General features: G+C 42.2%; 1 protein-coding gene across 2 annotated transcripts in view; it reads right to left on the reverse strand.

Moving 5' to 3' along the window:
• Window positions 1-12,694, reverse strand: part of NELL2 (neural EGFL like 2) — a 147,338-nt gene extending 134,644 nt beyond the window's left edge. The window contains exons 1-2 of one of the 2 annotated variants that reach the window (XM_069851926.1): window positions 12,476-12,694; window positions 12,237-12,359 (exon numbers count right to left, since the gene is read on the reverse strand). In XM_069851926.1, coding sequence (XP_069708027.1) covers window positions 12,237-12,359; window positions 12,476-12,530 — 178 coding nt within the window. In that variant the 5' untranslated portion in view covers window positions 12,531-12,694. Of the gene's footprint in view, window positions 1-12,236; window positions 12,366-12,475 lie in introns of both variants that reach the window. The other variant, XM_069851917.1, reaches the window with a different exon arrangement.
• Window positions 12,695-14,188: the final 1,494 nt, after the last annotated feature.

The raw sequence follows: 14,188 nt of genomic DNA on the forward strand, positions 1-14,188 counted from the left end.
GCTGTGGTCCCTTCAGCAAAGGGCTTTACACCAGGATCACAAGTAGGAGTCACAAACTGTAAAGTAAAGCAGACCGGCTGCACTGCAAGCGTCAGGCATGCTCTTCTAAATATATGTAGGGTCCATAATTGAGGGTTTCATTTTGGACTCAGTAGGCAAAAAGTAAATAAGAAGTAAACAAACACATTCACTAGAACTTTTACTGTATCTACAAGAGCATATTTCTGTCAATTTTCCAAACCTTTCATAAATAAGGCAATATAGAACCCAGTTGTAGGAAAATCTGAACTTTAAATGCATAGGTCTCCAAATTCAAACTCCATATTCTTAGCACAATAGGCTGAAGCAGCTGATTTGCTTAACAAGCAATACAGATCCTGCCTTGCTAAACTGCTACTAAAACAATTCCTACCAAGCTGTCAAGGAGTGTGTATTCCTAAACATTTCTGAGAGGAATATAAGGAATGTGGGCATCAATGCTGGGAGAAGTGCCACACAAGTACTGTCAGGAATTTTTAAGTGCATACATGATACAGAAAACCACCATTCCTTGCCCACAAGAAGCACTACCCCTTTCACTGCAACTGTGTCATCATGCAAGATACTACCACCAAGAGAGAGGGTGCTACTCATCGGGGGCCTATTGCATGACAACAAAATGACAGATAAAATACTACTTCTGTTCTTGTTATAGAAATTACACTCCTAGGAAATTAAAATGTGTGCTGCATGGTATGTTCTGCCCCTGGTATTTCTTATGGTAATGCTTTCTGGTGATTGATGGGTTCCAGGTTATCAAATATAAAACATAATAGCATTTTTGACTACTAGTTTTCCTTAGTCTATATTCCAACATTATCTGCAATTCCTCTTTAAATTCTGAAGACTTCATATTCACTCCCTCATAAGTAGTATCAAGTGCTGCTTCTTACAGTGATGTTGTTTAGGTTTTTCATGGCCACTACTGTTATTAAACATATTGTGTTTGAACAAGGACACAAAGGAAACAGAGTGGGATTTCTGTCTGCCTTCATTTCAAGATAGGTTCCGGCTACATTTAAAAGCTAGCAGCTACTGTAGCTTTATAAATACACACATGCATATATACATGCAAGCACACCCCTTCGGGCACAAAGCAGTTTTCAAGAATCTGCTTTGAGAACACCTTGAGACCCATGGAGAAACTCAAACCTGTCTTACTTTCCTTGCTGCTGCCATCTGCAGCATATGCACCCAGTTATGCTTGGCTGCATGCTATCATATGAGCATTTTGTGTCAAACTGACCTAACAAACAAAAATATCACACCAAGAAATACTGTTAACATTGGTACACAGACTGAAAAGCACAAGAATGCATTGCCTTCCAGCCCTAGTGGTACTGTAATAAGGGCATGACACACACGAGAAATACAGAAAGACTGAATTTATTTCCAGTCCCTAGTCATACAGCACAGTTGGGATTTTAAAAGTTATGCAGGTCACTGTGAAGGGGAGGACAAGAGATGAAAGCAGCATTGTCAACCTTTTCCCAATGAGAAAGCAGGCTACCAAGATAAACAAAATCTAATAAATTAAAAGCAATAAAGTACAAACTTAATAGGAACAAACCACAAAAATAGATACTGCTCAATGTAGATCAAGCTGGATCACATGAAGTGCCCCTCCCATAGAAGGGATGACAATTCAGGCTTCTCAACTATATCTTATTCCAGCAGTGAATTGGGTTATATGATGACAGACTGCAGAAGACTTGAATCCCACTGGATTAGGATCACGCTGGCTGTAGATATTCCTATATCTTCTGAGCAATAGACCACATCTCTTCCTCACTTGGTTCTCACTGTGCAAGTATCAGTAAGACCTACTCATGATCTACAATAGAAAATTTTCTCTTAAAAGCTCCTGAGGAACTGCCACCTGCAGCCTGTTTCACAGAATCTGTTTCTCCCTCTTCACAATAGTTTGCATCTCATCCTAGCTTTCCTACACCTCTGGCTTTCTAAAGCGCTGTTTTTCTACCCATGCTAAGGTTAATTTAAGGTATATTTATTTTCACAGGCTGTGCAAATGGCAGTAGACAAAAGAATTCAGGTACCAGACTAAACAAGGTAAGAACGCCAGCGGAACAGCATTCTTGGGTTCTTGGTTCCAAGGAACCCAGGGGAGAGGAAGGACACCCAAGCCACCAGCCATACTGGCATTCCCAGAAAAAACTCTGCTTCCTTGACATGTGTTTTAATGTCAGGAAGAGAAAAGGTTAGAAGGATTCTGAACCAGGAACAAAGAGAAGGGATACCAAGGAATACTATATGCACAGCTCAGCTATGAGCAGGGCAGATGGACAGAAAATATATGGGGGACTTAAGCTAGAGTTTTCAGAGATCAAGGAAGCTGAGGAGGACCAAATTTCAGATTCTCCTGCAAGAAAATTTCTTTTAAATTGGGTATTAATGGATTCCATGCTTCTATGAATACGTCTGGCAGCCCTGGTGAATCAGCTACAGGTTTTAAACACACGTCCAATTTATAAGCTCGGACGAATTAAAACTAGAAATGCTTCCAAACCCTTATTTCCTTCCCCTTGCAAGCCTCTTGATATATATTTAAACGCACCAAAGAACAGTTTTATGGAGAATGTAAAGGCACTAGTTTTATTTTAATGAGTATCAGGTGTTCAATGCCTCTCTGTGCCTTTGAAAAATCTTTCCTTGTACCAGAACAATTCCACTAACATTCCTGATTTCCAGAGTATAAAATAGTTTGAAATAAAAACCTAGGAAATACTAGCTATGTTGTAGTTATTGTGTGACATTCAGTCAATATGCTATCTTCTACAATATCAAAAGCCTGGAAATTTCCACCACTTCCTTTCAGTAGCTATTCCACGATCTGAACTAGTTCACTGCCAATGACTCCTTTTATCTTAAATCCTCTCCATTTATAATATCATTACATTACTCTTACCTCTGGCTCTTTGAATACTAAATAATTCCTGCATTTTAAACCTCCAAGAATCTTCTAATACTAGACATTTATCATACAACACTTTTGTCGTTGCTTGGGCAAGCTGCACACACTCAAGTTCTTTCAAAGGCTTTCTTACTAAGCCGGTCCTTTTTACTGTATAATCAGGTTTAGTGTTGTTCTATTCACTCCCTGCAATTCACTGGTATATATTCTGAAATGGAGAAACCCCGATTAAACAATAACCCAGCCACAATTTCAGTTTAAAAAAAAAAAAAAATCAAGCTCCCAGATATCTTTCTACTGTATACTCTGCTTATGCCTCAAACACTAACAGGGTATGGAGGAATTCTTAAAAAGAACATCACAGACGAGGATGCACAAGACTTTCCCCAGATCTACCTCAGTCCTCAAATGGGTGCAGAGCAAAGCTGGGACTGTTTCAAGTTCAAGGGACATCAGCCAATGTTACAGGAATTCTTCAGAGAGCCTTCGGAACAGCCATGACCTAACATGCACATACATATTTAGGAAGTTAAAGCCCAGACCATTGACCTGAAAACCACAACAGTTCCTTTGGAACCCTTCCAGAGCATTACAGAAGCGTATTTAGACACTAGCAGTCTTTCAGTCATGGAGTCAAGGCTGGTACCTGTAGTCTTTTCTTGACAGGATAAACAGTATGGATGTTACATGGTGTAATCATACTTCAAGCATTTATGCTGGGAAGATCATGTAAGCTCTGGTCTGTATAACAGAACAACACTATAACTGGAGGTCTTACACTCTTAAGATTTTTAGAGGGGGAAATTGCCAAATTCTACTAGAAGTTCAGTTATGGATTGCCAAAATATTGATTGTAATGACTCCTTTCGAAACATCAGTGTCTATCATAACAATGTTGTTTCTAATGCAAGTGTTAATCTGCTAAAGCTCTCCTGAACAGTCTTCAGAAGTCAGTTTGCTCATCCTTTTACACCATGCCCATTGCTTTAGCACCTTGCAGCAGCAGAACTGAGTATGTACCATCTCCCAAGACATCTCAACAGAAGGCAATTTTCTAAGTTCTTACTTCTCTTTGAAGTCATCAGGATCACACACACGCCAAAAAAAGTATGCACCAAAAAAGAAAAAAGCAATGAGAGTGTTTAACATGAATGAGAAGGTTTTGCTGTAAAATTCCTCCATGTTGAAAATGGCTACAGCATTTTTTTTCCACCCAAACATGATTAAAGAAAAAAATGTACTCCCTAAATGGGACCATAATTTAAATGAAAAACTTGTACCAGATGTGTTATGTTCAGTAACAGCTACCTGAAATATCTGAGTGAACATTCATAGTGGGTATTTATCATGGAAAACATGATCAGGTAAAAAAAAAGTACCCTTTCTTACCATATTTCTCCTAAGAAATCTTTTGGACAACACTGAGATGGAAAAAACAGTATTTCTTAAATTGAGACAAAATTAGAGGAATTTAGCCAAAACAGAGTGACAAAAAAAAGTAAAAAAAATTTGTCACCCCTTATTCACCTCTATGTTAGTATGGAAAGTAGGAGAATACAGCTGCTCTATGTATCTGTGCATTTGCACACGATCAAACAGGACAAAATATAGGGAACTGAAAAGTCACCATATGGAAGTAGAGTTTTCCGTGACAGCTATATATATTCTTCAGCTCTCATCCACTGGTTTTAAATAACTTATGAGCTCAGTTCTGTGTCTCCCCTTAAGGCACAGTGGAGGCAGCTAAGTTCACAATTCTTGGAGTTATTTTTCCAAGCCAGCACCCATATGCCCTGGAAGGTAGACTGTGAGAACGGAAGCAAAGGATGGAGCATAAGAAACCTATTTCGTAGACCTTATAAGCAAACAGCAGTGGGAAAACAGACAGTAAGACTGATCTAGACAAGGGGTTGTATAGGAAATTCTGCTGTCCTCTGAAATGTCACTGGAGAATGACTTGTGCTGCAGTGAAGGGAAGAAACCATAAAAAAAAAAAATCATCCATCAGCCACACTTTCTGACTACTGAACTATGTCACAGCAAAAGTAATTACATAAGAGCAGCAAGAGCTGATTTTCCCACGTCACTACCCCTTGCTAACACAACCCCCCCCCCCCGGGCAATATGGAAATAGGAGCTTGACAGCTACCCAGAACAGTCACCATCCTCCCCATCTCAGAGCAGAAGTGCTGCAGGTGCTGGCTTCTCTCCAGCATGCAGGACAGATGCTGTCCTGCTGTCAACGTCACATCTTTAACTTCAGCCAAGACCACTGTCCCCTGCTACACTGCCAGAAGAAGCTGTCTGGTGAGCAGCCATTTGCGCTTGGCTGCTACTGATGGGGACATTGACTTTGAGAAAAGCTTCCTTGGCCTCCACTCCTCCAACCATCCCCCTAAATCCTCACAAAAGTAACTAGGGGTCTGCCCCACATCACCACACTGACACCATCTTCACACCTTTTCCTTCCATACATGCCTCAGAGCTGTATATCATACTTATCTTCAGCTTTCCAACACATACACCAGTCAGAGCCCCAAGATAATAGTAGCTTCAACAAGGGCTTTGTACTTGCAATATTTTAGAAGGGGCACAATTGTAAAAGTAGGAACAAGCAAATGTAATTCTGTTACTTACTGATCTTTTGAGCAATGACTGTATAAATCGAACATTGTTATTTGAATTAACCTGAACAACCAAATGCTCACTAAAAAAAGTTTTAGAGAATCACCATTGTCCCAGTAGAAAACAGACCTTCAGGGACATACATTTATTGCAGATATTAGATGCAACCTGGCTCCAAAAAGAACCAGGTCACGCCCACAACAAAATATGACATTCCTCTAAGCAGAGTCATAGCCTCACCGATTAATGAATTTAGGGACCAATTCTCTCCAAAGGGTGAAGCAGCAGAGGCTGGAGGCATTAGCTGTCCCATCAAGTCCAGGCAGAGCTACAGAAGCCATGCTGCTTGGCAGAGTCCCCAAGGGGATTTGGACAGGTGAGGTACAGCGCCCAAACCAGCAAGCAGTTATTATTTCTCCCCCCACAGTTGCTTCTTCCAGAAACAAGAATTTTATTCTCTTAAGAATTTAAGAGACGGAAAGGTGACAAGAGCCCATATCAAGATACATGGAAAGAGATGCAAATATAAAAAAACTCAAATGCTATGAGGGAATAGTTAATATCTGCTTATTGCCCTTCCCCTCCCCTCAAAAAGCTCACACTGCAGAAAAACAACAAAACAGAAAATTTTGTTCAAAATGCTTTTTCTTGCGAGGGACAGTGACATAGCATTTAGAGCCATACTTAAAACAAATCAAATGCTCTACACTTACATCTTTGTGATGCTTTATATGCCTAATACACAACCTAAGTAACATTATTTTAGTTTTTCCACATTAACACAGTTACAACTTCCAAGTGCTACAGATCAGCTTTTCTATCATTCCTTAGTGCTATTTTGTATCAACTATGCACTAACAACTACATACAGGGATTGGGAGCTTTCCTTCTCTGGAAACTTGATTTTCCTTGCTATCTCCAGTATACTAGGTCTTCATTCGCCTTCCATTTCCCAGCTCTGTCCTCTGTTGCACGATTACAAGCACCAGCCACAAGCCCACAACACTGAAGGTTTTCTTCCTGAAATTTCCCCCCTCCATCTATTTTACAGATAAGCCAGTATGGTGGCAGTTGGAAAGCAACACAGCCTCCAATAACAGATGTTTTCATGACTATTCAGCAGCATATAGCTACACAGTGGTTAAATGCATCCTAGTTCTCCATGCACGGCAACTCAGCATGGTTCAGGAGAGAAATTGGACACAGGATTCTTGCACACTACCTCCTTCTTTTGAGGCAGGCTCTTCAAGCAGCACACACTTCTCAAACACCTTCTCTTGCTAGCACTGCTAACAGGAGGAGGATGTTGAACATTCAGCTCTTCTGGAGCGAGGGGATGCCTCACAGCAGCAGTTCCTGCTCTGCAGACCCTAGCAGAAGCAGCCCACCTCTCTCTGTCCAAAACCCAGCCCAGCTCCCCCAGAGCATAAATCACAAACCTAGCAGTACAATAGCACAATGATTACTGCCCCCAGAGGTGCAGAGGTAACTTTGGAACATGCCAGAGGTGGAAGGGAGCAGGGGCAGCAGGAAAAAAGCGCAGGCTGATGTTCCAGGTATAACAAAAATTGGATCTCACTAGCTAATGCACCATCATATAGTAATCACTTACACTGCACATCTCTAACATTGAAAAGCACTCCAGTACTTACAAAATTAAATTATTCAAGTCTTTCTGACAACTAAGGGGTGAGAGGTTTTCTTTGTTTCTCTGAAATATTCTATGAGTTATCTACAGATTGTCTGTGCTAGAGATCTCACATTTTGAGGATCTGGTGATTCCAAGAGAAACCAGCTTGCTTCCAAGACAAAAAAAAATAAAAAGCTGCAGATAGGTATTGACTCTGCAGTCAGCCATGCCAGTTGGCAACATTAGCATCCCCTTCCCAGCTGTCTCTTACCACTCCTCTGGGAGATGAGTGCAGCTGGAGAAAGGGGATTTTACAGGACTAATTCATGTCACTGCAGTCAGCCAGGTTCACTCCTGAAGCTGGACAACTTTGTTATCAGCAGACACTTGAATACTCAAACTATCTCTCACTTTGGAAAAGTTCTAAGGACAGTAACAAGCAGCTGGAAACAGTAATATTTACAGCAGGCTCAGCTGGAACCTGGAGAAAGCATCTGTCTGTAGTTTGTGACAGGTGGCAAGAAAAAAGTAGTGTGACTGAAACACAGACAATGTAAATCCTATTTCTATGAGAGTTTATTCACACCTAGTTTTAAAGTTTTACTAAATAAAGGAGCTAAAACCAACATCCACAGATGACATCATGGGCCAAAACCAGTGATCCTATCAAAGGGATACAAGTTATTTATATATAGTAATATTGTCTTGCTAGCATTTTAAATTAATGGACTAAAGATCCAGTCATGCAGCAAATGGTAACACAATTTACATCAAGAGGCCTATTTTAGGGTTTTTTTTTCTGCCAGCAGCTTGTGTCAGCAAGCCTCAATTCAAAGAACAGCAGTGCCATGTCTTTTCACGCATCCCACTAACAGATTAAATTGTTTCTTTGGTGCTTTATAGCACATCTTGTTCCCCATCAGAATATACCATATCTTGCCTCCAGAACTGTCCCTCATCAGAAACATCTAAGTATTATTTATAACCGCATTAGGAGTTACACAGCCTAACTAGCAAAGAAAAAGCTTATCCCCTGAACAAGTTCCAAGTTCTGCATACAGATACACATTTTCACGAATGCCATGTTCTTTTTATCTTTTCCTTAAACAAAAGTTGCTGTGCTTGTAAACATCTGACTGCATCCTTCTGTCTACTCTTTAACCTCCACTTTGGGCAGCATATACACCTTCTGCTGGGCATAAACTTCCCTTGAATATTGCATCTCATTGCTTGATTTTTTTTACAGTCTACCATGCACGATTTTCCACAGTAGGAAAGTGTTTCCATTACTACACATGCACTCCTTGGACAGAGATAATCTGATGACACAACATCAAGTTCACAACAGCAAGATCCAGAAAAGCTATCCAAATATATCTATAAAATATATATATATAATAGACTGAAGAGAGGAGGGAAGGTGACAAATTTACTACCTAGGAGCACCAGAGGAGACCAAGTTACTCTTGCAGCCCTTATTTACATTCTCACACCTCAGAACACCATTGCCTCTTGGAAGTTCAAATACCTGGCTTCATTGAGACTTTGTGTAAGTTTAATGTTACATTTCCTTAGCACAGACTTAAGTCAGATGTGCCTGAGCCATCCAAAACCCTCAGCACTCTCTAGCCTTTGTTGTGGTTTTGCCTGGCTTTGAATTTCAGGGTAGTTACATACACAACAAGTGCTCTTGCAGCAATTTGATTTTCATACTTGCATAGGAGAATGACTACACTGACTTTCATCCCAAATGATCTCCTCAAATTGTATTAATGCAGTATATTTCAAAGAAAGAATGACAAGAACAGTTGATATTTTGCCAAAAGCCTTTTTCAATTACATAAATTACACTTCAATCCACCCACCTGGTTTGGGCTTTACCTTTCATGTCATCCCAGTTTTGCAGAGGGAAAACAAAGGTACTGAAATATTCACTGACTTAGGTAAACAGTGACCAACAAAAAAGTTCATGGTGTAGGTATTCTGACTTCTGTTCTGTTGCTGTGACCAGAAGGGGAATAATTTTCCTTTCAACGTATTTTGACATAATATCTGCTGTTGGCTAGGAAATGCTGGCAGATGTACACATAAAAACACTAACATTTTGGAATATTTCCTCCTGTTTTCTATTCATAATTGTATCTTCCCACAAGCTACAATGGAACACTTAAACAATTACTTTGCAAATCACTTTTCCAGAAAGATAAGTCCCTGCAGCTAAGCAGGTTACAGTGGCATTCAGGTACTACCATCCACTACAACCACAGAGCATCAGGCACCTAAAAAACTTTAAAATACCTGACCACAACATCTAACCCTGCTGAAGCTGTTGTTCTGTTCTGAGACACAGAGGAGACACTGAGGAGAGTTCTGTTTACCAAATCTGATAAGTTCTATAAGATTTGTACAGTGACAGAGTAGCCTGGTAGACTAAGGTAAGTCCAAGTGACCACAAATTTCAAATGGCTGGAGTTGCTTCTAAACTATGAGCAATCTAAATGGTCCGGAATACACTAACAGACTAAAACTTCCTTCAGAGGGTAAGGGCTTACTGTGTTCTATGGCCGAGAAATACAAGCACCTTTAAAAAAATCAATTAAAGAACATCAGAACTGCCAAGAAGATGCTAAAACCCTTGTCTTGAAAATTGATGCTGCATCTAATTAAGCAGTCAAAACTGACTTTTTGCCTAGAAACAGAAGGAAAGAGACTATTCTGCTTTAGCAATACATACAATTTTCCCATCATATACCTTTAATCATCTGTTATTTGTTGGATGTTAAACCTGCCACTTTCATTATTTCTTTTTAAAATAAAGAACAGCATCTAGGCTTTCTGCATGGTTTAAACATATGTAATGTTTTACACCAGTTGAGAATGTAGTCTACCAAAAAAGGCAACATACCAAAATGTCATAAATAGGTACAAGAAAATAAGAAACCAAAAGGCAAAGGATCACAAGTTAAAGTTTCCAGAGCAAGTTGACACATTTAAAGTCACATATGTCCTTTTCAAAATCATTTGTCTTGGATATTTAGCTGGAATAACGAAAACACACATAGGCAAAAAACCAGACTTAAACACACTGCAAATACATACATTAAGAGGCATACATTACAGCAATGTTCTTAGAGTGTGAGGTCTAAAAGCAGAGCAGCAATTAAATGGACCCAATGAGCTGATCATGGAAGGAAAATTCTGTTTCTGAGTGTAAGCTGGAAAACGAAAATCTGCCTGCTCAGGAAGGACTCCATATACTATAAGAAAATCAGCAGTCACCTTACACAGTAGCAGGAAACATTCCCGGTCCTGCAGGGCACTGAAAACTTCCCAAGGGATAGGGAGTGACTTCAACCATTTAGGCTCAAGTGTTTCTGCCCTTGTAATTCCCTCAAGTCCTTTCAACAAAATAAGAAAATCAACATGGAAATCTAAACTCCTACCTCCTTTTGTAACCCACTGGGGAAATACGTGCACCCAATTACTACAAAAGCAGGAACAACTTGAAGAGATTCTTTAGTAACCCAGTAATTTTTTCATCCTGACACTGGAAAAAGGTACAATAAAGACTTATTCTTCCAAGCCTCTGATCTTGTTACAATTGAAGTCAAAGGTAGTTTTGACTTCGCACCCCACCCCAACCACAACGGGCCCTCAACTTGGAGCCATAGCTTAAAAAACTACAGCTATTTTAGGTAGCAAATGCCACAGCCACACAAATCTGTTGCCATCCTAGGGAGTCACCCCCTTCACTGAGGACCCCCATTCTGCAGCCACAAGCCCACCAGGGATGTTTAAAAACCAGCATGTGACAGTGTTTCTGAACACACTTGGCTGTGTGACTCCACACTAATGTCCATAGTGACACACGCTGGCTGTACTGGGGAAGAACACCACTAGAGACAGCACCTTCAAAAACGAGAAAAAAAAAAGCAATAAGAGCCTTTGGCAACTATTAGCTTCTGATAGATTATCTCATTAATGCAAACATGAAAAAGAAATTCCCTTTCCAGATCCTATCTCCCTTGAATTATAACTCTTCTGCACGGGAAACACAGCCTCTTGCCTGTTGCACTAAAAATGCTTTCGGAACCAAGCTGAAACTCCTGGCATGACACAAGAAGACAGCAATCAAGCCCCTCTATTTTAAAACTACAGGATGATGTGCAGATTTGCTCTTGCTCCACCAGATGTTAAGCCATATTCCTTGCTCATTTAGTCATGTTTCTAAGGAGCATTTAATCATCTTTCAGAGAAGAGACTTTCTTCTAAAGGTCATTTTCAAGCCTTTTTTTTTTTAATTAAGATAGGGGTTTTTTTCCCTGAAAACATTTTTTACTCCGACTTTATTTAAGGTATCTGTACTTTATTAAAGTAGAATTCAAAAACGCACTAAAAATGAGCAAGCGTAGGCAATGCAAGCTATGCCAATAAATTCAGCTGGCCACTGAGTGCTATTTTACAGTCCTTTAAGAATTTCAATATAAGGCAGAATAATTATTTTAATAAACTTCCAAAACGTATCCTTGAAAGGGAGACCAAGGCTACCGCCCAATTCCTATTCCCAACACGAGCAAAAAACCAAGTCACGGGCACCAAGACGGACTGAAAGTCCTTCTGTTTCTCACAGGGGAGAGAGCGCAGCAGCTCACAAGAGCCACCCTCGCCTGGTAAAAACGAGGCTTATTCTTCTTTTCCGCTACCTGTCTCGCCGCTCCGCAGAGCTTCATTTCAGCATTTTGCTACGTTCACACGAAACTTTGAGCGAGCGTTTCCCGAGCTGGAGCTCGAGGCACGTTTGGCGTTCCCCAAGTAAAGCCGAGGGGTGGGTGGTGCTGTGATTCACCCCGGCGCTCACAAAACAAGCCATCTGCCGTCCCCGTTCTGGCTGTACTTTAATTAAGCGTCTACCAGGCAAAGAAAAAGGGGGGGAAGAGCGGGGTTAGGGGGGGAGAGGAGCGAGAGGAAGGCGCTGGGGAAGGAGGGGGGCCGGGGGCGCGGCGGCCGTACCTGCGAAGAGGAAGGCTCCGCTCCCGTTGTGCAGCCCCGGCACCTGCCGCACGCCCTCGGCCGAGCCCCCCAGCCGCAGCCCGGACAGCACGTCGATCCGCAGCTCGGGGTCCACGCCGAAGCCTGCAACTGACCCGGAGAGCGCCGTCAGCCCGGCCACAGGAGCCCCCCGAGGCAAGGGGATGGGGGGGGTGGGGAGCGGCCCCGGCGCCCCCCGCCCCAGCCCGGCGCCCGCCTACCTGGCCCCAGGCAGAGGAGAAGGCAGAGCGAGCCGAAGCGGACGCCGAAATCCATGTCGGAGCGACGCGCTCAGTCCATACCCCCCTCCGCCGGCTGCCGCGAGCGAAAAGCCCCCGGGGCAGAGGCTGGGCGCCTCCCCGCCTCTCACCGGGAGCGGCGCGCCCCCCGCCGCCCCGCCGCGCGCATCCCCGCGCCGCCCGGACCGCACAAAGGCGCGGGGCGGCTCGGCTCGGCCCCCACCCCCGCAGCCCGCGGGCACACGGCGTGGCGGGAGGCGGAGGGGAAAGAGACCCGCGGATCGCCGCTCGCCGGACACCCCGCACCGAGCGCCGAGCTCGCCGCCGGGCGCCGCCGCTTTATGGCGCGGCCGCCGGAGCCGCCCGCCCCGCCCGCCCCGCCCCGGGGAGGCGCCGTCCCCGGGCCGACACGGGAACGGCGGGACCGCGGCCTGAGACCCCCGAGGGCCCCGCCCGCCATGACCCGCCCTGAGGCCGAGAGCCTGCGGTGTGAGCCTGCGATCCTGAGCCGTCATGCTAGAGTCTGTCATTCTGTGACTCTACGAGTCTATGAGTCTCAGTCCATGATTCTATGAGTCTATGATTCCATGATTCTGCGATTCCATGATTCTACGAGTCTATGATTCTATGACTGTCAGTCTATGATCCTGTGAGTCTATGATTCTATGACTCTATGATTCTATCAGTCTAAAATCTATGATTCTACGATTCCATGATTCTATGACTCCATGATTCTATGAGTCTATGATCCTATGATCCTCAGTCTATGATTCTACTATTCCATAATTCTATGATTCTGTGATTCTATGATTCCATGATTCTGAGTCTATGATCCTATGATCCTCAGTCTATGATTCTATGATTCCATGATTCTACGTGTCTATGATTCTATGACTGTCAGTCTATGATCCTATGAGTCTATGGTTCTATGATTCTGAGTCTATGATTCTATGAGTCTAAAAGTCTATGATTCCACGATTCCATGATTCTATGATTCCATGATTCTATGAGTCTATGATCCTATGATCTTCAGTCTATGATTCTACAATTCCATGATTCTATGATTCTGTGATTCTATGAGTCTATGATGCTATGATCCTCAGTCTATGATTCTACAATTCCATGATTCTATGATTCCATGATTCTATGATTCCATGATTCTATGAGTCTATGATCCTATGATTGTCAATCTATGATTCCATGATTCTACGAGTCTATGATTCTATGACTGTCAGTCTATGATCCTATGAGTCTATGATTCTATGACTCTATGATTCTGAGTCTATGATTCTATGAGTCTAAAAGTCTATGATTCCACAATTCCATGATTCTATGAGTCTATGATCCTATGATCTTCAGTCTATGATTCTACAATTCCATGATTCTATGATTCCATGATTCCATGATTCTATGAGTCTATGATCCTATGATCCTCAGTCTATGATTCTACAATTCCATGATTCTATGAGTCTATGATCCTCAGTCTATGATTCTACAATTCCATGATTCTATGAGTCTATGATCCTCAGTCTATGATTCTATGATTCCATGAGTCTATGATTCCATGATTATATGAGTCTATGATCCTATGATCCTCAGTCTATGATCTACAATTCTCAGTCTATGATTCTACGCCTCTATGATTCTATAAGTCTGATTCTATGAGTCTCTTAAGTCTATGATTCTGCGATTCTA

Source organism: Phaenicophaeus curvirostris, chromosome 1 (genome assembly GCF_032191515.1).
Source record: "Phaenicophaeus curvirostris isolate KB17595 chromosome 1, BPBGC_Pcur_1.0, whole genome shotgun sequence".
Lineage (NCBI taxonomy): Eukaryota > Metazoa > Chordata > Aves > Cuculiformes > Cuculidae > Phaenicophaeus > Phaenicophaeus curvirostris.